Source organism: Idiotropiscis lumnitzeri, chromosome 11, assembly GCF_059441095.1.
Source record: "Idiotropiscis lumnitzeri isolate Australia: NSW breed Sydney's pygmy pipehorse chromosome 11, RoL_Ilum_1.0, whole genome shotgun sequence".
Classification (NCBI taxonomy): Eukaryota; Metazoa; Chordata; class Actinopteri; order Syngnathiformes; family Syngnathidae; genus Idiotropiscis; species Idiotropiscis lumnitzeri.
In genome coordinates this window covers 14,456,780-14,482,195 of record NC_142401.1, presented here as the reverse complement: position 1 = coordinate 14,482,195, position 25,416 = coordinate 14,456,780, and the positions used below count along the sequence as shown (strand labels likewise).

The 25,416-nt window shown below is 41.8% G+C and overlaps 1 protein-coding gene across 2 annotated transcripts in view; it reads left to right on the top strand.

Moving 5' to 3' along the window:
• The window catches only part of cbfa2t2 (CBFA2/RUNX1 partner transcriptional co-repressor 2), a 28,664-nt gene extending 3,776 nt beyond the window's left edge, over positions 1-24,888 (top strand). The window contains exons 1-11 of one of the 2 annotated variants that reach the window (XM_088309952.1): positions 7,889-7,987; positions 12,378-12,542; positions 13,143-13,384; positions 13,461-13,550; positions 16,505-16,689; positions 16,768-17,021; positions 19,134-19,219; positions 19,814-20,000; positions 22,624-22,692; positions 22,772-22,962; positions 23,327-24,888. In XM_088309952.1, coding sequence (XP_088166078.1) covers positions 12,404-12,542; positions 13,143-13,384; positions 13,461-13,550; positions 16,505-16,689; positions 16,768-17,021; positions 19,134-19,219; positions 19,814-20,000; positions 22,624-22,692; positions 22,772-22,962; positions 23,327-23,653 — 1,770 coding nt within the window. In that variant the 5' untranslated portion in view covers positions 7,889-7,987; positions 12,378-12,403 and the 3' untranslated portion in view covers positions 23,654-24,888. Of the gene's footprint in view, positions 1-7,888; positions 7,988-12,377; positions 12,543-13,142; positions 13,385-13,460; positions 13,551-16,504; positions 16,690-16,767; positions 17,022-19,133; positions 19,220-19,813; positions 20,001-22,623; positions 22,693-22,771; positions 22,963-23,326 lie in introns of those variants that run through there. The other variant, XM_088309951.1, reaches the window with a different exon arrangement.
• Positions 24,889-25,416: the final 528 nt, after the last annotated feature.

Genomic DNA, 25,416 nt, shown 5'->3' with positions numbered 1-25,416 from the left:
GGCCAAGCAGAAGAAGTTTCATATCTAAAAAGTCCCAAAATTCGTAAAACGCACAATTAGAATGGGTTAACTTGACATGAGGGGTTAACAACAGCAAATAAGGGCCAGCCTTTCATGTAAACTATGTTAGGTGATTGGATGAAGGGTTTTGTCTGTCCCTCTTGTGGACGTTGGAAAAAAACCCACACCTGGATTCTGATAAAACTGCCACGATATTCGCATCTACTCTAATCCGCCGTCAAAAGAATGCTGACCGGCCTGCAATCGTCTCGAGTGGATTTGTGGGATTGACACACCTGTACTCTCACTAATCTGAGCCTTGCAAGGACAGACTCGGTGTGTGTGCGTGTCGGCAGGGCAGTAACAAAAATGAATTGCATTCTTAAAGGGGAAGTCAACCCCCCCCAAAAAATATTTGCAATAAAACGTTCTATGCTCCAACACTAGTCCAAACACGGCATTAGGATTAATATTGCGTTTGTGAAATATGTAATAATCTGCAAAATCAACAAACGCAATAAAAATTAGACTGTAATGTTAAAACTAGTGGGTCTGCATAGAACAAATTCTTGTAAAGATCATTTTTGGGTTGTCTTCCCCCTTTAAACAGTTTACGAACACCGTGTGCGCGTATGTAAATAACACGCATCACACGTACATACATCCCTATCATTCATGCTCATCGTCCACAGATGCATCTTTTTTTTTTCTCCCTAATTTTCGTGAGCACAGCTGGCTTCTTTGTTTCACTTATCTGTCTTTCCCAGCGGCGTACAGCTGGGCTCCACTCGCCCACCCGTCTGTTCACCGAGGGGCTGCGTTACCTAAAGCTCAGCCTCAAGTTTTCAGTTTCGTTCTCCAAGCGGCAGGCTTCTGCCCAGAATTGTTGCCCCAGATAAACGTCAAAGAAAAAAAATTGGAGGTCGTGTTATGTGAAGTGGGTCAGAAGAGTTTTGGGTAAACATCTTCAGTGTGACCCACGTGGTGATGGCGACATCTGGTCCGTCCCTGATTCCGGGACTGTGCAGTCCCTTGACACGTGGTCTGATCTAGGTCAGTCACTACGCTTTCTGTTCTGCTTTATGAACTACATTAGACTACCTGTATGTGTGTCGAATTATTTTTTTGAGTTTAAGTGGAATTTCTAGCTTTAAAAATGCACAGGAATTCACTTCATGTTCATTTTTGTGAGGGGAAAAAAAAAAGGCGCTGATTCTACTTTTAGATGCGGGCTCACACGAATGATAATTGATAGGCAGGATAACCAATTAGCTATGGAGAGGTGAGAAGGCTTGTAACCAGATAGGCAGTTAATCCATTAGCGTGCGTGTGTTTGCGTGTGTGTGTATTTTTGCATGCATGAGATGATTGGCAGCTTTGAACTGTCCTTGTTATGTCACAGTTGTTACTCGCGTGGGGCTTTGCTGGCCATTTCACAGGTGTGTGTGACAAAGCCAGCAGACAACACAAACACACAAGCACAATCACACGTGCGATAAATGTACTGCCATCGTCCGAATCCCATGCGACAAGTCTAAAATCTACAATTGGATGGTTGCTGACAGATCTAAATCTGATTGATAGTCTGGTTAAGGATGCAGCTTTCCATTTCCAGATTTGCAGCCATCCTCTTTGTCATTGTTCATTAGGGTGTCATCTCGAGTCGATCCGAGCTGGCGTTCGGCGAGGGAAGCTCTGGAGTGGTTGCAAATCAGTCACAGTGCAAAAATAGACGAACGGCCTTTCACACCAATAGACAATTTTGTCTTCAGTGGGTGAAAAAAAAACACATAAGCATTTGTAGAACATGCAAACTTGAGATTCGAACCGAGAACCTTTCAACTGTCCGGCAGTTATGCTCACGACTACTCCACTGTGCTGTGTTCCATTATTTGGATGGCTTAACTTCACTTTTTGCTCTGCCAATAGCGTAAAAAATGTTTCCCCAAAGTCAGTGATGATGTTTTAATGAGGCCACCACCTCATATCCAAGATCCCCAAATTGAGCATAACCAAACAGTTAAGAAAAGCGAGCATCAAACAACCGACATTTTTTTTTAACATGTGCTGTCGTACGAGTTAAGTTGCTCATTTGAAACCGGAGTACCCTGGAGAAAACCCACGCTGGATCGACTAGAACATGCAAACTCCACAAGGGAGACCGGAGCTGGAATCGTACCCTGCACCGCTGAACGTAGGCAGACGTGCTGACCACTCAGCCACCGTGACGCATAATACGATGGATAATAATGATAAAAAAAAAAACATCTATGTGTGTATCGATTTTTTTCGATCTGCATAGGATGACTTGTAATAGTACCGTACTAATGATCTGAAAGAGGCATTGAGATGGTCCATTTGGCCAAGGCGGGCACACCCGAAAGAACAATGTAATGGCCGTTCAACTGATACCGAGTCAGAATTACCATTTAAATTTCTTCAAGGCTTGAAACGCTGTTTGCGTCCTGTGGTCCTTATCGTAACACCTGATCAGCTGTACAACAGACACGCTGAAGTTCGTCAGGCGGTCGACCGAATTGTCTAACCTTTTTTAACTGTACCATGGCTAACCAAAATCCGGTCCCGACCAGCTCTTCCCCACCGCCTGACCTCATGTGCAACACCGTGCAATCCTCCCCAGCTTCCAGAACGACATCACTGTGCTTCTTTTGCGCCCCCCGTTTTTTTTTTTTTCTTTTTTTTTTTTTTTTACTTTAATGGATAACGTCTGTGTGCCTCGCCAGTGGCCTCTCGCAGTTCCTCTCCCACTAAGTACAATTCCATCCCTCGGTTCCTTTTCTTTCCACAATACACGGCACGCTGCATTACAGCTGTGTTTTTCTAATCATCCCACCGAGCGACGAGGTTACGCGAGGGCTTCTTCTCGCTCCAGGAACACATCTGCGCTTTCTCAGATGGAAGTCGCACCAACATTTTTAACCCGACTCATTGTCCTTCACCTCACTTTGTCTTCATCCTCTCCTCTACTCCTCCTTTATTTCATATCCTCTGGCTCGGCCCGACGCTTTTCTCACCTTTAAATATCTCTGCCGTACCGCGAGGCCGTCTCTTCCCCCTCCCTGGGCCTGAGCGAAGAGAGTGGCGTGTTGACGTTGGGTTTGCGCCAAATATGTAGTCGATGGCGCAGGAAGGCGGTTGCCGCAGCCAAGAAAAACAGCCTGGCTTGGAGTCTGACAGCCATGCTTGTCTTTCTGATGAAACCAAATGAAAACAGTATTTTCTAGCCTTGTTCCTGAACCTACCCCCGCCTGCTCTCCATCTGCCTCTCCCCGCTCACACCTAACCAACAAACCTTCTTCACTCTTGGCGCTAGTCAGCACGCCTGTACATTCTGAAAAGATGCTCTTGTGATAGGATGCGACGGCCAGTTTGTGACTAGTTGGGTCTTTGACTTGAAGTTTCACCAGTGGCGGATTGTGCATTTCACACGTAGGCCTTCAGTGAAGTCCTACTTAGTCCTACTTCTCATATTGCCATCATTTATGACACCACGGCTTGAAAAATGATCTACAAAAACACACTTACGCACCACCAAATGGCCTCGCAAGTGTATCTGCAATTAAATCCACTCTTTTCTCTCCTTCAGCCATTGTGGTTTAAAAAAGCAGGAATATATTTCAGATTTTCAAATGGTCAACAGTTACGACTTTCTGGTGTGTTGATTTCGCATAGCGCTGCCCCCTCATGAGTGAGTATCCAATCACAAGTCGTATTCATCACCTTCAACGTAAAGCCAGAATGAAGGCCTTACTCTCATCAACTCGCGATCTGATTGGCTAACACAACTGTCTATCACCTGTAAAAGCTCCCTTGCTCACACAGAACAGACGCCCGCACGATTGTATCCGAAGGCCTCGGACGAATAGTGCATGCTACTTGTATTATGAAATCTGCCTGGCAACGTGAGCTAGCAGAATTCTGATTGGATAGAAACGCTAATCTAAAAATTCAACACGAGGATATAATATGACATGAAGAAAATGATCATGATTTCTTGATTTATGTTAGGCCAGCAGAGAAGGCCTTGAAGGCCTTGATACTGAGTTTCAGCATGTGGTAACTCCCAAAGTGAAACAAGAGGATTCAACAGCCTTGATGAACTGTTGCACTCCACAATATGGATCTAATGTGCGAAGAGCTTTGGCCAGCAGTCACCTGTGAAGGGAGACATGGAAGGTTGGGGGCAGGGGGCTGCTCCAATAAACTACCCCCCCACCCCTCACCCTCCTCTTAGTGAGCGATTGTGAGCACATGCAAAGCTGGGAGGGGGTTCGAGGGGGAGGTTGTCGTGAGGCACGAGGACGACTGAATGCGAGCGAGTGGACTTAAATGCCAAGCAGACAAAGGCTGCACCTGGTCCCCGTCCGTCCATGCACGAGCGCCACAATGCGGCGCACATCTGTTCCTCTGTCGTGTGCTCCCTCTTGACCTCCACACGCACACGCACCACACACTCACGTACAGAAACACACACGTGTTGTCAACACAAGCCTCGCAAACCATTTCCACTCGACGGCGCGTGATGTTCTCGGTGTCGGGTTGTTGTCGTCGTAACCTTCGCTGCCACTCGACGGGTCGGGTGAGCGCGCTGTTTTCAAAGGCTTTTTGGAGAGGTGGGTGGTGTCGCCTTTCTAAAAAGGAGACACGTGTCACCTCTGCTTCTTTCGAGCAATTTACAGTGGTGCCTTAACTTAAGTGTGATTTGTTCTGGTGACACTTGTAACTAAAAATAAATTGACATTTCTGCTCCATATACCAGAATATTTCCTACGTGATTTACATAAATAAATAGCCCTCTACAGTATTGTATATAAAAACGTACATTAAACACATCATTAAAATAATTAATCAGTTAATGCATCATGTTTTCATGCATCCATTGTGTGACTCCTTCTGGTGGGTCCGCCTTGGGCACCAGGGGACCGTGTAATACATAGATTTGTATACACACTAAGATGGTCACAACTTCTCAGTAAAATTACTTTTCTCCACAGGAAGAAGATTCGTAGGTAAATAATATTCAATACGGTAATGAAATAAATGATCAATAAATTGTGCATTTAAATATGATCTCACTGTCTTTCTACATGGGTTGCTGCACCAGTTGTGTTCAAATGTACGTCTCTCAAAAAAACACGAATAATTCTACTTCTTATTTTTTAAATAATCTGCTGCGTGGTGCTGTGACGTGACTCCCCCTTCTGGTATTAAAAGCTGATCTCATTTTATTTTAAAAAAGTAATAGATTTTTCAGGTTTTGGGATAGATATTCTCCCAAAAATGCATTAAAATGTGTTTTAAAGACAGATTTCAGATGAAACTCAGTGTATGTGAGTCCTCCCAGGTTTTCCCGCGTTGTGTGTTACGAATGAATGAGTGGGGCCTGCGTTACATCTCTTCTCACCTCATCTCCGAAAGGGCGGTTGAGAGATAGCAACCCACAGACACACTTTGAAAGTCAATTTTAGAGTGAAACCATAACCGTGATAAACCATGCACATTTGTGTTCATGTCTAATAGTGTGACATTTTTCTCGACTTTTCATTCAAATGGGGCAGTCGCTCGTCTGCTCAGAGGCTATGGTACTGTTTTTTTCCGCCTTGTTCGAGGCAATTACATGTTTAATGCGCACATGCGTCACCTGAAGCTGAACAAACAAGCAGCACCTGGCTAGCAACCAGGGGACAGATGTGCGTTCCTTTTAGGTTGCCATGGTAACAATCCCTAGAAACTACGAAAGCCCAAGTAACCTAAGTAAAGATGCATTTGGGAGGCGACGGATGACTTTTGCATTGCCTGTCGGTTTTAGAAATGAATAAAAAGAAGGCAAAAATCTTCCTGAAGAGTCTGAACGAGGTTGTTGCATCCGACTGTCCTCAGGTGCTTGTCGGGCACATAAATCACGCAACCATGCAAGCTTATTTAATTGGCAAACACCTGAGGCTCCCTGATGTCTTAACCATTTTTTAAAATGTGAGAGACCTCTCACGACAAGGAAAAAATCGTCGCGTGTGCACTGACTGCTTTAATAGTATGCTGCAGTGCGGACTCCACATGAACAACACACCACACCACACGTTAACAATTTATGGTGTAATAACAAGCTTGACCTGTGAGAGGCAGCACATATTTACTTTTACTTTTGAAAACCTTTGAGAAAAAAAAAAAAAGAAATAATTTTTGCCCATTTCCTGACATGTTATGGACCAAACCAGTCACTGAATTTGTATTAATTATTGTTTGTGCATGTTTTGTACTATTAATTTGAATAAATAATAAATAATAACGGAACGGAAATATTTTCCTCATTTTCCGATTCATTGATTGACTGATGAATTGATTATTAAAATTATCCTTAAAATTGATACTTCATTCCTAAGAATTCCTTTAATTATTATTAATTAATTAATAAACAAAACAAAAGCAATTGTTACACGTATGTGATTTTTTTATTTTACTTTTTTTTAATTTAGAATTATTCAGTTAACCGACCAAGTAGAGACGCATGAATAAATAACAAAAATGAAAAAATACAATTTATTTTCCTGATCAAATATGCTGCTTTGTCCACCTCTTTGCTTGACTAACTGTTAGCTTCTTGACATTTGTATAGACCCTTCTCGTGTGACGCCACATTTGGACAATGAGTACTGAGGCATCCACGTTAGAGGGCAAGCGGTCGGTCGAGTGAGTGAGATAACAGAGGCAAAATAGTGGCCAAGTCTGTTTTGTGTTGACAACAATCGTGAACACCTGTGCTGTTTACGGTTGCTCTAATCGCTCAACGAGAGATATCTTTCTGATACCAGCAATGATTGTAAACCAGGAGGAAAAAAGCAAAGCAGTTGTGTGAAAAAAGACAAACACAATAGCAATCAAATCTTTGACTTTAAATCATCTAAACAAACGAAGATCGGCTCTGATCAGGTTATATCACGTCGTGTTTTTCTTTTCCATGTGCAGTGGGTCATAAGATTGACCTTTGATTGTAAATTCGAGGCAGATGATATGAGTAGCTGTTTGCATACTCATGCCAGTTTTAGTTGGCATTGCCGTTTAAAACGAATCTGTTGCACATTTTCACCCAATAATCACTATAAACACTTTACACTCACACTTGATGTCTGTCGAGCGATTCATCGCAAACAAGCACATTGCTTTCTGAGCAGCAAGAAGGCAAAAGTAGACTGACAGGCTTCTCCGACGTACAGCAAAACGAGTTTATCCGGGCACAAACAATTTAGTGAATGACGTTTTAACAATTAAAGTAATGATTGACGGACTGTGTTAACCAAAAGCAGCATACAAAGATTGTTGTGTGCAGCAAATTGCTTCACCCATCCAGACACAGAATAATTATATGACTCCGGGCTCTTGACAAGTCCTCCCAAGTGTGGGAGCTCTTCTTTACAATAAAAAAATAAAGATATTGCAATAGGTCAATTCAGGGAACAAGCTGGCTTCATTTGATCAGTTGTTATTTTCTCATTATATTTCTCTCCAACCAACTTTTCCACCATATCGACATTTAATAAGTGGTTCCAATGTTGACGTAATGGACAGGTGTCCTATTAGGAACAATTTTCACCAAACCAAACACAAGTAGACTGATCACCGATAACACTAATAATGGACATGTCTTCTTTTCGTGTTTTCCGTTTGCGTGTTGGCGCTCGAATATGGCGCCGGAAACTATGCATTGTGGTTAAAATGACATCAGCGAGAAGGGTCTATTCTGTTGTGGTAAAAGAGTTGTGCAACACTTTATAAAAGAAAAAATCAATGCAGTCAGTTGCTGTTCTAATTGTGTCTGGGAACAGCACGAGCGTCATGATAGGTTATCGTTCTTTTTCACGGCACTCTCTGTGGCTCGGCCCAACTCTGCGTTGACCACATGAGGATTTGCAATCGTAAATATTGAGCCGGTTTCACATTACTGATCCTCTTCACACATCCCGCACCACAGGTAAATATTTCAGGATCGTCTTTTAAACACGTCTGATAATTGGACCTTAGCTGACTTTGACCGGAAAATGTTAGAATTTGGCCTGGTTTTTCGTATATGTGGAACCCGCTTTAGGAAGTGTTTTCAGTGTTGACATCAGAGCCCATATGCTCCATTGATTGTGTTATTGAGATGTCAGTCTATTTTCCTGAGTGGGTGTGTGTGTGTGTGTGTGTCTGTGAGTGTGCTTGCTGCAGGCTGCATCCTGCTGTGCACTGGCACTACATATATACATACACACACATGCGAGTGTGTTTACGTGTACATATGAGCCTGCGTGTGCGTTTGCATGTGTGTCCGTCCTTCTGCACCCCTTGTTGGTGAACAGGTGGAGCGATGGCAGCCAAGACACAGTGTGTATTCGTAGAAGGAGCAGGCGGAACAGTCAAAGATGTTGCATGCGCACGACAGATGGGCAGCGCGAGGGGGAGGGGGGAGGGAAATGGGGCAGAAATATGGACACCACAAGCTTATGCATCCATATTTTTGTGTAACATCATATTGAATGGATGTTTTTCATGTCATGCATATTTTGCAAGGTATTGTAATGCTTGTGATACGGCGCCTCGTGCTATTGAATGACGACGTCCTAACTTGTGACTCATACTGTATAAATTGCATAGAATACTTTACTTTACTTTCATGTTTTTTATTTATTGCTATTTTGTCATCAAAAAGTAATACTTCATACAGGTAATTTGTAAAAACTCAAGTTTCTATGAGAGGACTGTTGGGATAAGGTTGTACAAACATAACATTTACAAATTATTCTTGAATCAATTTGATTGTTATTCTGACAAATGTATAAAATAAAAATAATCTTTATTTATTTTTATTATTCAATTGTTTTTGCAAAAGATATTTCAGATATTGGTTTTATATAAAATATATTAACCATTCAATAATCAAATTAATGGATAGTGCATCTCCAAATATATTATTTTGGTAAACCATTGAATATAATTGAAAAAATATATAAAATAATTGTAACAATAACTAAATGACAATAAAGTATAATACTATTTACATTAAAATATTCCTATTAAAAATAGGACTTGTAGATCGCATATTGTCGCAATTGCTGTTTCAACTTACACAGCATGCAATTTAAGAAAATAAATCAATTAATGTTTACTTTGATTGTGTGTGCATATGGGTGGTTCTCAGAAAGTATGGTCCAAACCGATGGTCAAACGTTGACCCACTTTGAGACTCCATATTTTCTTCCCTTTTACAATCAATCACTTGACAATTTGATTTATGCTGTCGTTTGTGTGTGAATGTATTTTGAGTGGTGAAAAATTGCCATTGCGATCACTTCCTCTTTGAGACATGCCAATTAAGAGCCAATTAATCAAGAGCCCTTGCAACCCTTAAAATGCATCCCTTTCAAAAACAGTTACCCATAAACTGGCAGAATGTCTGGTGCAACATGCCAGTCTTCACCAGCCAGGGTTCATTTTCTACATACGATTTTCTTTCCCGGTTTTTCAATTGAATATCTTTGTATGAAGGTAGTGAAGCTGTTCAAATTTAAAAGCATTTTTCAACTCGAGTGCTCCCATATGACACAATGGAGCACAACATTCAACAATCTTTTGCGAACAAGCTGAGTGTACGATATTTATTTATTCATAGCACACTGCAGGAAGGTTTGATTAAAAGCATATTTGTATATCATTTTCAACTGCTTTTGGGCTAGCATGTCGTACTTTCTGAGAACCACCCATATATGTATATACTGTGTGTTTATACACGTGTGTGTGAGTGTATATGCATTAGTCTACATACTAAGTGTGTGTGTGGATTTGTATAAAACATATTCTATATATGTTGTTCATTATATATTTGTCATATATATCGTATCATTATGATTCATTAGTGCTAAGACAATATGGCAAGTGTAGCATTTCCATACCATGTCATTATCCATAATATCATGTCTGTTGTTTCGGGGCTTATTTATGCTATGTTAATATGTTGATGATGGTCTCTACTTAAACTATTACGAATGGGTTAAGTTGTGTGTTCCAGCCTTCAGAGGGTTAGATCCTAATGCCCTCGTGAGAGCGTAACTCCATCTCCATTGTTATGCGTGGCCCATTCGCATCTTTAGGGCCGCCATCTTTATAAACTTGGGAACCTGTTGCACAAGGACGCGCAGAGTTCATCGGCCGTGAAAGAGACATAAAGGGCGCCATTGAAGGCGAGGCCACTCGGAAAGAGCATGAAACCGTATTTAAAAGGCCTTCTCCAAGGCTGAACTTTGACCCCGCCGGGCCTTGCGTGTCTATTAATCGTCCTTTCTTGCAGCACTTAGAAAGCGTCTGATCCACTCCAAATGGAGATGCCGGTAGTTGAGGGGGGGTCAAAAAGAGGGGTGGGGGCGCCGCCTCCGAACAAAGGCATCTCCTTATGCCGCATAAATGACACCCCCGGTACCCAAACAAGACCCATGCCCCGTTATCTGGTGGTCTCATTCAGCGGCGACGGCATATTGAAAAGTTACGTTTAACATTCAAAAGATTTGACGATCTTGTTAGTAAAGCGTGAAATAGTACCGGCCCCCTTTCTCTCTTTTCTTTCTACCCCCCCAGGCCCCTTCTTGGCCACAGCTCTCAATGAAGGGGTATTCTTCAAGGCGCACAATAGCATTCTTTAACATTTCTTCTGTTAGTGATCTGAATGGTCGAGAGTGAGCGGCTAAACTTTAGACATCTGGCTCTTTGATGGGGGGTGGAGGTGTTGTTTAATGCCCGGGCATATGACGAAGACTGAAGCTTTTTGTGGGCTTTTAATCCTTCTGTTCCAGTCGTTTTTCAGGGATGGCAATAATGTTCCAATTTGACCTGGGGCGTTCATTTATTGTAACGTATCACCAACAAATCACATATTAGTATACATGGTCTAGCGTTTATTTACAATTTCAACCCAACTGTTGCACTCATTTCTCAGAGACAGCAATAATGTTCCTGGGTTAACTTGTAATTTAATTCATTAAAAATGATTTGGTTATTTGAAAATGTGAACTAAGTTTTTCAATCAGATATCCAAATAAACGTTTATAGATTCTTTTTTTTTTCTTTCCATCTTTTTTAATTCGCTAGCACATCAGGTATTATAATAAAGGAATTTGTAATAATAGTAAAGATGTTGGAAGATTTATTAAATGAGTGTTAGGTTCAGCAACAGGTGAATTATGTTTTCTGAAATATCATACAACGCATGGTAAAAATCCAGATTGCACAAGCTTTTATTCAGTAGGTCATTCATAAATTATAAATGCAAATTTTTAAATGGTCTGATGTGCGAGAAAAAAATTAAACACCTTTTCATAAATCCGCGTCAAAATTACTCTTGACGACCAATGATGCCACGTCTGATTAGAATTTGCTTTTGAACACGGTTATCTTTATTAAATTAGGTTATGTATTGCAGAACTGCAATTGGCTGGCAACCGGTTCAGGGTATACCCCACCTTCTGTCTGAAGACAGTTGAGATGGGCTCCAGCACGCCCGCGACCCTTGTGAGGAGAAGCGGAACAGAAAATAGCATGAATTGAATACTAATTATTTTAATTTCTGGAATGTGTCAGAAACAAAGAAATGTTAGTCAGTGTTATTTTATGTCATAATTAACCCTCAATGTATGTTTAGTTTTTCAGGGACAATAATGCTATTATTGGGTCATTTTGACCCGGTGTGTTTTATTACCTAAAAGAACAAATGGCCAATATACATCTATAGCTTATTTTCAACCGACTTGTCACATTTATTTCGGTGGCATTGTCTATAGCTCATTATTTAAAGTTGGATTTAAGTTTATTTCCTGGGCCAGTTTGACCCTAACCTATGTTTAATTACCCAAGATATGTCAGACACAACAACAACAAAAAAATCTTACAAACTTTTTTACTTACCCAAGTGTCAGAAATGAAGTAAAATATGAAATACACAATAACAATAAATAACCAGTGTTTGTCTGTTTTCTATCCTCCTGTATCTTTTTGAGGAACAGCAATAAAGTTAGTCGGTCAATTTGACCCGGGGGTGTTTGACTACCCAGAAATGTCAGAAACCTAACCACATCCCAATGAACATTGTCTATATCTCAATTCCAAACCTCCTGTTATATTTGTTTCACCTTGATGGCGTCAAGGTTAGTGGGTCAATTTGACCCGTGGCATGCTTGCTTATGTGTCAAAAATGAAAAAATAAAACTCATTAAACATTGTTTTATATTGTTTTATTAACTCCGCTACTTGTAATGACTGCAATATAGTGCATTAGGTCTCAGATTATGTTTCAGGGAATTGGACCCTCGACTTAAATTTGGCCTCCTCTTTTCCAGACATTGGAGAGAAGAAGAGCCCTGCCATGCCCGGTTCTCCTGTGGATGCTAAGACTCATTCCAGATCAGCTCCCAGTAGCAGCAGCAGTGCCGCCATCATCATGCCCCCCCTGCCCTCCATCAACCCCAGTGGCCCCCGCCTGGCCTCCTTCTCCACCACAGCATGTACGTATTTGACTTTTTGGGGTTTTCCTAAGCGACACGTAATCAAAAGATTAGGAGAGGTCAGCGGCGTCCTCTGTGACAGCTGCTTTCAACGGGAGAGTTGGTGTAATACTTAATTCGACTGATCTGCATTGAGATGTACCTTTAATTGTCTTCACAAGTGTAGTTTCAGAATCGGGCAATTGCCATGCATGAAATGCTGAAATGCATGTTCACTCAGCCGCTTTGGTTTTACTCACTGAAATAATTAGTTGCATGTTCTTATCACATAAAGGGGCATTGCCAGGGCATTTCAAGTGTTGAAATTCGCTGTCCTCTTGGAAAAATGCTGCATCAGAGACCTAAAAGTAGAACTGGCATTTTTTTGGCTGCATCTTTCTGGCTTCACCCGTTCACATGTGTGACAACATGACAAAAAGGTGCATAGCCAGTGAGTCTCAGACGTTCAGACAAGGCATTTCATTGTTCTGCGTGTCATTATAAGTCATTGACATGGATAGAGGAGCAAAAATCGATTATTTATAGAACATAAACTAAATTTGTTCCTCCAAGAATCCTTTGCTTTTTGTACTCATCTCTTTCTCGCTGTCTTTTCCGCAGTGACCAACGGGAACCACCATTCGCCGCCGACACTCAACGCGGTGCCGTCGCCGCCGCAGCGCTACAGCAACGGGCCTTCGTCGTCGTCATCATCGTCGCTGGCCAACCAGCAGTTGCCGGCCACGTGCGGCGCGCGGCAACTGAGCAAGCTCAAGCGCTTCCTGACCACGCTGCAGCAGTTCGGCAACGACATCTCGCCGGAGATCGGGGACAGCGTCCGCAGCTTAGTGCTGGCTTTGGTGGTACGCGTCGCAAAAAAAAGATTATGGACATCGGCGTCTCCTTCCACTGTATATTGATTGTGTTCTCTGCTTGTAGAATTCAACAGTGACCATTGAAGAATTTCACTCGCGGCTTCAGGAGGCCACCAACTTCCCCTTGAGGCCGTTTGTTATTCCTTTTCTCAAGGTAAACATTCACGTTTGACCTTCTCGCCCGCAAAATATGTGTTTGTTTTTGCTTGGTCTACTTCCCCTCTTATTTTTAACAAGACTATTTTATGCTTTGGTTTCATTTGAAAACACAAGCCTGGCAATGAAAGTTCACCTCGACCTTCTCTGTTCCTTACAGGCCACAACATTAGGAACACCTGCACAGTCTGGTGACTTATTTTTAAGTTATTCTGTTTAGCCATGACCAGGACGTTCTTTTTAAAGAGATTTTCAATCTCAATGAGTATTTTACTGGCTAAATATAATTTTAGTGACAATAATGATAATAATAGAATAAATAAAACACACTGCAAAAAGTAATACATAAATGAAATGAAATTGAAATGAATGAAATGTTCAGTTAAATAATAATGTACTGCTATTATGATGGCGGTGAGACAATTGTTATTTTTAGCAGGATAGTCTTAGTATTATTAGTAGTAATATTAACAATCATAACATTTTGGATGTCTTGATTAGAGGCAATATTCATATAATATTTTATAAAATATTAAAATACATTTTTTCTTTTATTTCATTTAATAAATACTGCACAATGACCTGTATAAGATATACTGTGCATAATATTTTTACATGTAATAAAAAAAATTAATGATTATTGATTATGATTATTTGCAGCTATTATTATTATTATTAAGAATAATAATATTATGAAATATTATGGTTTGATGGTATTATTTACCTTTATGATGAACTATGTTAAAGAATATATTTAGAAATTACAAGAATATTCATATTATATAACATTGTGGGTCAAACCATTTTGAACCTATGATGCAATTGCAAATCACTGCAAACCTTCTTTTAGTGTTAGTCGTACCTAATGAAGTGTCCACCATTATTCTTCTCATCTGCTGTCTTTTCAATTCATGGCAGCAGTGAGGTGATGCACTTGACCCCGTGACACGCTGAACTGAGCAAACGCTTCCTCAAAATGGTTTAACCATCATGATTTGCGTGCTGACCTGATGCGCAACAGATGATGTTGCGTGTTTAACGGCACCCCCGAGGACCCCTTTTTGTAACGGGGATGTGTCTCTTCGAGTGTATACTTTTCTTTTTCGGTGCTTCCCTCTCGGCCCCAAAAGCAGCCTGTAAATCTTCCTGAAGTGGTTCTTTTCTCCTTGCGTTTACCTCTCACTCACCTCCATCAGTCTGTCCTGAGAGGAGAAAGCTCTGTTGCTTTTGCTAATTTATGACAGAAAGGAGGGGGGGCTCACAACTTCATTCTCTTAGCAGAGAGAGAAGCGGAGCTTTTCGGTGGGCAGATGGGACAGGGAGGGGGAAACGGAAAGTCCGAAGTGTGAAACATGCCCATAAAATCTTGTCTTCCACCCCCTCCACTTTTTTTTTTTTTTTTATGGGCTCTGAGTGCCGCTTTCCTGTGAAGAGCGCTCAGCTGCCGAGGCGCCGCCGATCTTGCATCCGCCCCGCCAAAAAAAAAAAAAAAACAAGAGAGCGCGCCTCTTCTCAAATGTCCACTGCTTTGGGGCCCGGGGGTTAGAACCAGACCACCCCATTTTCTTTCTATGCTTTCAACTTTGTGGGAACAGTTTGGGGAAGACCCCTTTTTCTGTTCCCAGTCCATAAAAACAAGCAAAACCTTTGGAGTCCACCTTTGGGATGGACTCAAACAGTGTTTTGCCCTTGTAAGTGGAGAAAAGAAATCACTCTTACCCTGTTTTCCCTTTTCTGCAGTAAACCAAGGTGCATATTTTGTGTTAATAATAAAACAAAAGCCACAAAAAATGGCTAGTCTGCGATCCTAAAGCCATAGACGAAGCAAAAAAATAAGACAATTTTGGACTGTTGATGCACATCCTTTGACTATTCATATATATGTGTGATGTAATATTTATTTGTTATTCAAACTTAATTTATCAAGCTAAGGTAATTGCGAATAGATTCTTATTTTTAATGCTACCCTGGCAGCAGACAGCAGTAGAACTCAGCAAAATAAAAACAAACACAAAGACAGAGGGATATAGTCATCTTAAATTACATTAGAAACATGTAATTTATGTAATAAATGAAAACTTACAAAGCTTGTCTCTGTCGATATCACGTTAACATAGGTCCATTACACGGATTTACTACTTTCCTGTTAGAGGAGTCTTTGTGTGATATCCTGTGGAATCTTGACATGTTTCAGAATAAAACATGCAAAGAGATTAGTTTTTCCGCAAATAGATTTGGTTTCACGTGAAAAAACACACATAGGTGATTTTGGATAGTGAACTGCAAATATGCCAAGATTAATAATACATAAGTTAATTCTACCTTATGTCACAGCGATGCATTATTTTCAGAACATTTAAGCGGGTGATAATTTCCTGTGGAAAACCTGATGATCTCGCTCGGCATGTGTTCCAATTCTTATGGAGAAGTGACAAGCTCAGTTCTGATGGTTTATAATGCTTTGCAAACTGGAAAAAAAAAAGCAACTCTTGGGTTTTATTTACTCACCATAGAGAGGAAGTGGTGTAATTGCAAGCACACCAGCGTCTGCTCGTAATTAAGGACGACGAAGAAAAAAAAGAGGGGGTGTGTGTTGAGGACAGGATGGAGACAGAGAAGTTCTGAATAGAAGTAAACTTATAAGGGGGGGGTGGAAGGGCTTGTTGTAAAATGTTTCCAAAATTTGGTGTCAACGTGCATGTCTGTACTGTGAGTCAGCACCCAAAATTGTGTGCTTACCAATAATGGAAATGTCTTGCCCCAGTTGTCATGCAGCACAAAATCGTCAGTGAATAGGCATGTTTTGCTTCTCAAATCTCTTAAACCAAAACTGACTTGCCAATTCAAATTGTTTTTCATTACACACGTACTGCATATTCTGTCAAAGAGTCAGCTACATTGCGTGTGCCAACTTTGCATTTCAAACCGCGTTTCACTTTTCTTAATCTCCAGGCGAACCTTCCCCTGCTCCAGAGGGAGCTGCTCCATTGTGCACGTGCCGCCAAGCAAACCCCAGCCCAGTACCTGTCCCAGCACGAGCACCTCCTGCTCAGCACCACCATGGCCTCCTCTCCGGACTCCTCCGAGCTCCTCATGGAGCCCTCCGACACCGCCGTCAAGAGACCCAGTCCTAGCAGGTGAGCTCGGATGGCCAAATTTAAGGACCTTGTGATCTGGCGGACGCTGATCTGATTAAAGCTGCCGGCGACTTTCAGGGTCAAGGAGAACGGCTTCCACGAACGGCCGCCCGTGGCCATGGAGCCGGCTGCCAAACGCATATGCACCATCAGTCCGGCTCCCCGCCACAGCCCCGCGCACCCGCTGCCGCTCAACGCCCAGCTGCACCCGACGCCGCCGCCCCTGCAGCACTACGCCTTGGACGACATCGCCGCGCCACACATCCTGCACCGTGAGCACAGCCAGCGCATGTTGGAGATACGGGAGCTCAAAGACAGACCCAGGCTGCCAGGTAATTAATTGCAACAACGACTATATGGAATAGCTGTGATGTAGATGATGGGATGATTAAAAAATAAATAAAATACAGTAATATATCAAAATATTAATAATGATGTGTTCCATTCATTGATTTCTGTAATGATTCAGAGGGTTTCATCATGTCTGTGAAGCTTAAAATTTGTCTGCCTGCACCTCGATAAAAAACTTTACAAATTTACCAAAATCTCATTACACGACCTCCACCAATAGTTCCATGTGGTTCAGGCATTCATAAAGTTGAGTCAACTTTCAACCACTAAATTGTCTCGTGTGCCGGGAAAAGATGTACTTTCAGAACGCCGTAAAACGTAAAATGATACATTTAAGGTTGCATCTGATTGGTCAAATTCTGATAAATTCATGCAGTCCCATATGAACGTAGGAATTTATCCCACGTCTTTGCAATACACATCTATTTATTCCACTGAAATAAAGGTATGGTTTTTCTCTTACAAATGAGCGCCTGCTCACTTTGGCTCTAACTAAGTGCTGATTTTTGTTATCATGGCAACTAGTGAACTAGAGCGAAGGGTTGAAACCTGAGTCTAAAATTTAAAAGATAATACCAAGCGGGCCACACACTAACTCAGGGGTGTCAAACTTATTTTTGTGGATGGGCCACATCGTAGTTCTGGTTTCCCTCAGAGGGCCGTTATGACCCATATAAATGCATGATCGCCATACGTCGTTACATGCACACGACAAATTGAGGGAAAGTCAGTTTTGAAATCAGAAACCAGTAAGTGTTTGTTCAACAATTTTTCAATTTAACAAATAAATGGCAATATTTCATATCTCAATGTTGTTAAAAGTGAAGAAAATGTGCCTGAAACAGGAAGTTGACGCACATGATTTGCCTTTCACGGGCCGCATAAAATGAGGTTGCGGGCCAGATCTGGCCCCCGGGCCTCGAGTTTGACACCTGTGCACTAACTTGTCAATTAGTATGAGGATTCCTTACATACATAAAAAACTCTGCCGTTGTACCTAGAAAAAAAATGTTTAGCCCTCCATGAGTTTTCTTTTTTTTTTTTCTCTTTTTGACATGCGCTGGCTTGCCCACTTAATTAAGGGTGGTCTCCTGTGTTTGCTTAGTGGCGCCCCTCCTCCCCATTAATTGAGATGCAGTGTATCGTCCGTGTGTCACTTATAAACAGAGGTGCGCTGTCCATGACCGACTGGATGGACTCTGGTGTATATCTGGCCTCCATTTCAGAGGCTTGTCAGCTCTGGTTGGAAACGGCAGTAGCTGACACACACACGCATACACACACCTTGATATGTTCTTAGAGGAGGTGCTGTGTTTATGAAGTCTTAGTCCCTTGTCTCACAGCCTCCCGCCCGCCTGCCGCCACTTAACTGGAGACACACACACACTAGTCCACACATGCATGACTTTGAACTGATGAACGCTGATGAGAACCAGGAGGCCGAGGCGAGCCGACATAGGAATCATTCTTCTTCTCAACAGGCTCAGTGCGCATGTGGCTTCTTGTCGGCTGTTTGTTTCTGCGTTTTACGAAGATTGGCGCTTTCCTTTGGTTTTGTTGTGTACCCGTTTGTGTGTGTGTGTGTGTGTGCGTGCAATGTGTGCATGTCTTTTTATATGATTGCAAACAGTGCGCGGCTGGTTGTGTTTAAATGTCGGAGCCACTGCATTCAGCCTGAGTGTCTCCCTACAGGAACGCAGGGAGCTCCGCAAAGGAGGGTGCCAGCAGAGACATTTGGCGTGTGTATGTGTGTGAGTGTGTTACGCGTGAGTGCGTGTTTGACAGCTGACTTCCAGATGTGCTCCGGCTCCGGGTGCCGAAAGTCTGTCTTGCATCACAGGGCTTCTCTTTATTTCACCCTTTTCTCATCCTTCATCTGGCTCATTTTTTCTTCCCCTAGTGCCTCAGTGATGATGTCACTTAAGTGCATAAATGCACAAAAAAATAAAACTTTGTGTTTGTTACACGCCGTGTGAGGACACTGATGTCATGTTACAGATTGGAAGTATAATGAAGAGCTTACTGACCTATGGCGTCGTCTGCCTTTGGACGAATGTTAATTATTGGTCTCACTTCTGTGTGTTTTTAATCAGGCACTAATGGGGGCTACCGCGAGGAGCCGGTCGATCACAGGCTGACTGACAGGGAGTGGGCTGATGAATGGAGACATCTAGACCATGTAAGTGTCTTTTGTGTCTCTTCTGATTGGCTAAGAAATTAGTTGAGATTTTTATATTTAATACTGATCATTAGTGTGTTTCATTATTCTGACAGTGTTGTTTTCAGAGTTTTGATGTGTCGGCTTAGTGGGCTTTGCAAGGCCTATACCTATATTTTTTAATTGGCCTATGGGGAGGATCTGATTCAGCCCCATGAACTCTGCCTAGCAACAAGTGATGTCATTGGGGAAATCAATTTGCGCAGTTGTTTTGATCGATAGTGCTGGATTGATCCATTTAATTTTGTTGTGCAAGATAAAAGAAATACTTGAAAATATATAAATTATTAAATTATGAATAATTTACAGTATACAATGAAATAAAATGTTAACAAATTATGAATTGATTGGTTGTCTTTAATTTTTAATGGGGTGGGAGAATGTGAAAGTTCTGAACTCCCTTTTCCAGCAAGTTAGTTCTCGAGCAGAATAATAGTAGTGTACCCGCATGACTATAGCTCAATTGCATACAATGGATTGATAATCATAGCCACTACAATTTTAACCAAATATATAGAACTAAAATGAAGCCCAACTCAACATTGTCGTGTTCAGGTGCTGAACTCCATCGTGGACATGGTGGAAAAGACGCGGCGGTCGGTGAGCGTCCTGCGACGGTGCCAAGAGTCGGACCGCGAGGAGCTCAACTACTGGAGGCGGCGCTCCAGCGAGCAAGAGGACGCTCGCAAAGCGGGCTCAGCACCCTTTTCCAAAACGCACAGCCCCCTCTCTGCAGAGTCTGGTGAGGATTTTGTTCTGCACAGTCCCACTACGATACAGTCAAATGATGATTATTACTTAGTATTATTATTTTAGTTTTTATTTATCATTTATTTGCTTATTTTTTTTAATTGTCGCACCAAATTAAGAAAGACATTTGTTGGGAACTTCACATTATTTCACATTGACAAGTAATTATTTGCGAATTTGACAAGAATCCTCAAAATCGCCATCAAATTTTGGCACCAAGCTCTATCTGTTTAACATGCTGTAATAAAAAAAGGTTGGCAAATTAGCATCGCTCATCTTTATAGGATGCCATCTTCTGGTGAGGTCTCATTTGGGCAAATTCCCCCATAGGAGTTTGTCAAAGTATACGAGCCATGCAATCTGCTGAAAATGGCTGCTTCAAACTAAAATGGCGGGCCTCCAGTTCATTTTTGAGCATGGGTCCTTGAGACTTTTTCCTGTGCCCTCTAATAATTCACATGTTCACACAATTTAGTTGCAATTGAGGATGCTACTGTCAGGGCTATTTTTATTTTTTTTTAACTTTCCAAGCATCGTCAAACTCATCATATAACTTTGCCGTCATACGCTTCCCACATTAGATGGGATAAGCATTAAAAAAAAAAAAAAAGGTTGGTGATTTAGCACTGCCCATCTGTTCTGGACACCTGCTTTCAATTGAGGCTCATTTGGGCAAATTGCCTCATAGGAGTGTGTCAAACTTCAAACATTGGAATTCGTCCAAAATGGCTGCTTCGTACTTAAAATGGCTGACCTCCTGTTCACTTTGAGGCATGGGTCCTTGAGACGTTTTGTGCATCCTATATGATAGACAAGCCCACCCAATTTTGTGTGAATCAGTGATGCTCGTGTCGGCGGGGAGAGGGGAATACATTTCAGAGGGTGCTCCTGTATGTGTTGTGGGGACCTTAAGTTTAGAACCCCTCAAACACATGCATTGTCACCAAGATTGGAGTTTTGGGTCATGTTGAGACCTCCCAAAGCAATTCGATGCGGTTTAAAAAGGTCATGAAAGCACAATACAAATTCAGTACAAGACTAACACTGCCCTCTAGTGGATACAGTAAGAACTCCACCTCAGTTTGCACTGCCAGGCCAGCCTTGCGTTGTCCCCTGCTGGGCCACAGTCACATTCACAGGTGCCAGGACCGGCCTGGGCCATATCGGCCACAGAAGGGCCGTCCTGCGGGCTCAGTGAGACAAAGCTGGCCAACATGCGCGAGTACCATCTGGGCCCCCGCTCAGCCGGGAAGACAGCCCATACACCGGAGAAAAAAAATGATGAAAAAAATCACATCAACAAAGATAGCCGTGTCTAATACAAGTGAGCTTATGATATTATTAATTATTGCTGGCATACCTGATGTTGTGACCTGTGAGTGTATATGATGCAGAACTTATAGATGACACACTATGAAGTGAAGGTGATTTGCAGGCAGGGAGAGTTTTGCAGTCAGGGACAGAATGTTGACACAGCTTGTAGGCCCGCCTTCCCCCCATCCAAGCCAAACACATTCCTCTCTGAGGCTGTCAGATCTCACATCAGACGACGATAAACAACAATTCTGTTGCGTCTCCTAACCAGACACGAGAGCCCGGTTTGAGTTGTAGATAGAGATGCTCTAAAAGTGAAGAGTGGGGAACCTTTCCGATCGGATGCCAATTTAATTTCTGAAAAAAAGGAATGAAATGTTTTTATGAGCATTTGTGGGTAGATAATGTTACTCTTAAAAATAAATGTAACTGCTGCAGAAGTGAATGTGACCGGCAGCAAAAGTAATCAGCAGCATTGAATGTCGCAAATTAATATATATATATATATATATATATATATATATATATATATATATAGCCATGCAAAACTATTCATGGATCAATAAATACTTTATAAAAGCAGTTTTAATGAAATACACACCAGCAACAGGAACACTGAGAGTGATCAAAACACCGCAAGAATAGTCAGTAGCACTGGATGTAAAAAAACAAACTAAAAATAAAAATAGATCAATTAGTACTCTATAAAGAGGCAGTTTCCATGAAACGTTACCGGCGATGCAATGACAATGATGTATGGATAACATATACTGTACGAAGATGTAAAAGTATACAAAAGTCAGCAAGAATAGTTGGCAGGATTGCATGTCACACAGCGATACAATGAAATGAACAACAGCAATAATAATATCATTGACAGCTACACATGAATTATTAATACAACTCACTGTTCGATGATGAGAATCTGGACTAGCACAGCACAAGTAGTCAGCAGCATTGAATGTCGCAAAACTAGACATGGATCATTTCATTGTCTATAATCAAAGTTGTTTTCACGAAATATCAGCAGGAGAGTGACAACTAGACATTAATAATATAAAGATATCCTGATGTGAATGTGAACGAGGGGCGGCAAGAATAGTCATTAGCATTACAAGTCACATTACTATTCAATGAATTGAATGAACACCGGCAATTATAACTATCAACATGACAAGTACGCATGAATAATTAATACAACATGTGCAGGTGTAAATGTGAACTAAACGTAGCAAAAATTGTCAGCATACGTAAGCAGCTGTGAATGGAATACTCACACCCTAACTATGCTCTCTCTTCAGAGACTCAGCGTGACTTCGCCCCACGACCCGGCTCAGCATACGTCACAGACGAGATCTGGAGGAAAGCAGGTGAGAAATCGCTGTAAGAACCGCCTATCATTGTCGTCCATGTAAACCAACTGAACAGCGTCTCTCTTTCTGCGCGCAGAGGAGGCGGTGAACGAGGTGAAGAGGCAGGCCATGGACGAGGTGCAGAAGGCGGTGGCTGAGGCCGAGCAAAAAGCCTTTGAGATGATCGCGGCCGAGCGGGCCAAGATGGAGAAGACGCTCGCCGACGCCAAGAGGAAGGCTCAAGAGGATGCCATCATGGTCATCAATGAACAAGAGGATTCCAGTGAGGTGAGCACACGCCATGAGCACACATCCGGGTTACTGTGCGACTTATATTACAATCGAAAATCAAATTGCAATTTTTGTCCCAATATTGTTATTTAATATGAAAGTAAATAAAGATAAATTAATTCATCTGATTATCTGTAACATTATTATTTACCCACTAAAATTTGAGTTGATAACTTACTAAAGACTTTAACTTGCAGTCTTTTTAGCTACGACAACTTCATAAAATTCTCACGTGTGGCGTAAACATAAGTCAGTATGCCATAAATCTACAACAGGTTCATCAAAATAAGTTTGAAATGAAACACAGTTCCTTACTTGACTTATTTCCCTTAGTAATGCGCTGTCCCGTGTTTCGTCACAGTGTTGCTGGAACTGCGGCCGCAAAGCCAGCGAGACGTGCAGTGGCTGCAACGCGGCGCGCTATTGCGGCTCCTTCTGCCAGCACAAAGACTGGGAGCGGCATCACCTCATCTGCAGCCCTGGACTTCAGGCTCAGCCTAAACCCGTGTCCGCCATCTCCGCCGCCAGGGTGGCAGCCGCCGCTGCCGCCGGGGTTTCCCCTGCGGGGCTCACGACATCCGATGTCGTGGCTTCAGCCGCCAGTCCCAGTGGGGAGAAGGTTCCGGTGGCATCTCGCTCGTCCACCCCTTCCACCCCGGCCTCGGCGCCCGAGACCAATGGACATTAGTTTGAGAAATGTGGCTGAACTTTTTTTCTTCCCCCGTCACTCCAGGACAGCAGATGTTTCATCATCAGCATTGACAGATTATGTGGGACTCACCTCGGACCAACAGACCCCCCGGACAGACGGAAACTTGTTTATAGTCAAAACCCACCGCAGAAAAAAAAATCAATAAAAAAAACATGAAGATGATGAACCATCTCCGGCGGCAGGGTGAAAATTATTATAAAATGAGAGATTAAAAATAATGTACCGTACATTTTCCTCTGAAGCAGCTTTCCTTTCCACTTCTTTGTGTATGCATTTAAAACAGGAGGAGGCCGGTTACGTGTAATAAAACGAGCCTTGAAGCAGATTTAATGGTGTAGATTTCAAGAAAAAGATGAGTCGCCAGATTGTGTGAATGCGTCAATTTTTTTGTTCGTTTTTTTTTTTTTTGTGGCGAAGCAATATAATAACACAAAGCATTCAGGTATCAAATTGTTTCCATGTCACCAAAGTTACTTTTAACTAGGACCTCAGGAAAACAAAGACAAAAGGATGTTTCCACCAAGCGGTACTATTCGGTTCACTTCCCCACAATGTGGTTCGGAGCTGCAAACACTCTACTCACCCTTTCAAAAACCTAACACCAGTGTTTGGTTTACATCTTTAATTGCTTTCAACATAAAGAGCGTTGGCCAGCCAGTCATAAGTGTAGAACTTTGCACACTGGTGGTGCTCGCTTACACAAACTTAAGCCTGTGATGTGTCCCAACAGTTGGGCGGGAAAAAAGTAGCATGACACTAATCGCTTATGGGATGCACTCGATTTAGTGTTTTGTTTGTTGTTTTGTGGAATCACGTTAAAACAAATGGAGGTGCCCAGCTAGCCTTTGTTTAGCAACATACTGTACCGCTTGGGTGGAATACGGACTAAGAGGATGATGATGATGTTTTCTGAGTCCATTTTGGCACTTGAGCGGTGTCATTGCTGAAGCAAATTGGCGAAAAGGCCTGGTGGCAACTCCTCGTCCTCCCACGCAGACAAAATCTCAGGAGATAAACTTACACAGCAAGTCCGTTTTACGAGCTAGTACTACACAAACATACTCTCATTTGTTGTAATAGTTTGTAAAAAGAATTATCCCGTTATTTTGTTTTGATTATTTGCCCTGTTTGTCCTTTAAACATTTGGTACAAGTCCCTTGACAGAAGTTATATTGACGTAAGGTACAAAATAAAGAAATAGAGTTACTGAAGATTTTTTTAAGCATTTTTTTTTGTTTGTTTGGGTTTGTCCTTTAATTGGCCTCCATTTCATACAATACAATACAATTTTATATTTAGCGCATTTCATAACAGTTGCTGTTGTAACAAAGTGCTTTACGCAGACTAAAATACAAAGTAGCAATAATTCATTAACAAAGACCATGAAAGCAGTACGTTAAAATACAAATAAATGATACTAACACAATTACAGTAGACAAAAAACAGAACATTGAACAGTCTCAAGTTGCCTTTATATGCCACATCGATCTAATTTTTACAACTCTTCTCCTCATTGGTAGCCATTCCGGCTGACTTTTGGCGAAAGAAACTGCAAATTGCATGTATAAGCAAACAACAATTCATACTAATATTCAACAACTATGGGCAATTGAGAGTCTTCAATGAACCAAACATGCATGTTTCTGCAAACCAGATAAAATATGAGCTGAAATTTGAACCCGAGACCACTTGACTGTGTATGCATACCATACATGTAGACACTATATAATTGAAATAGT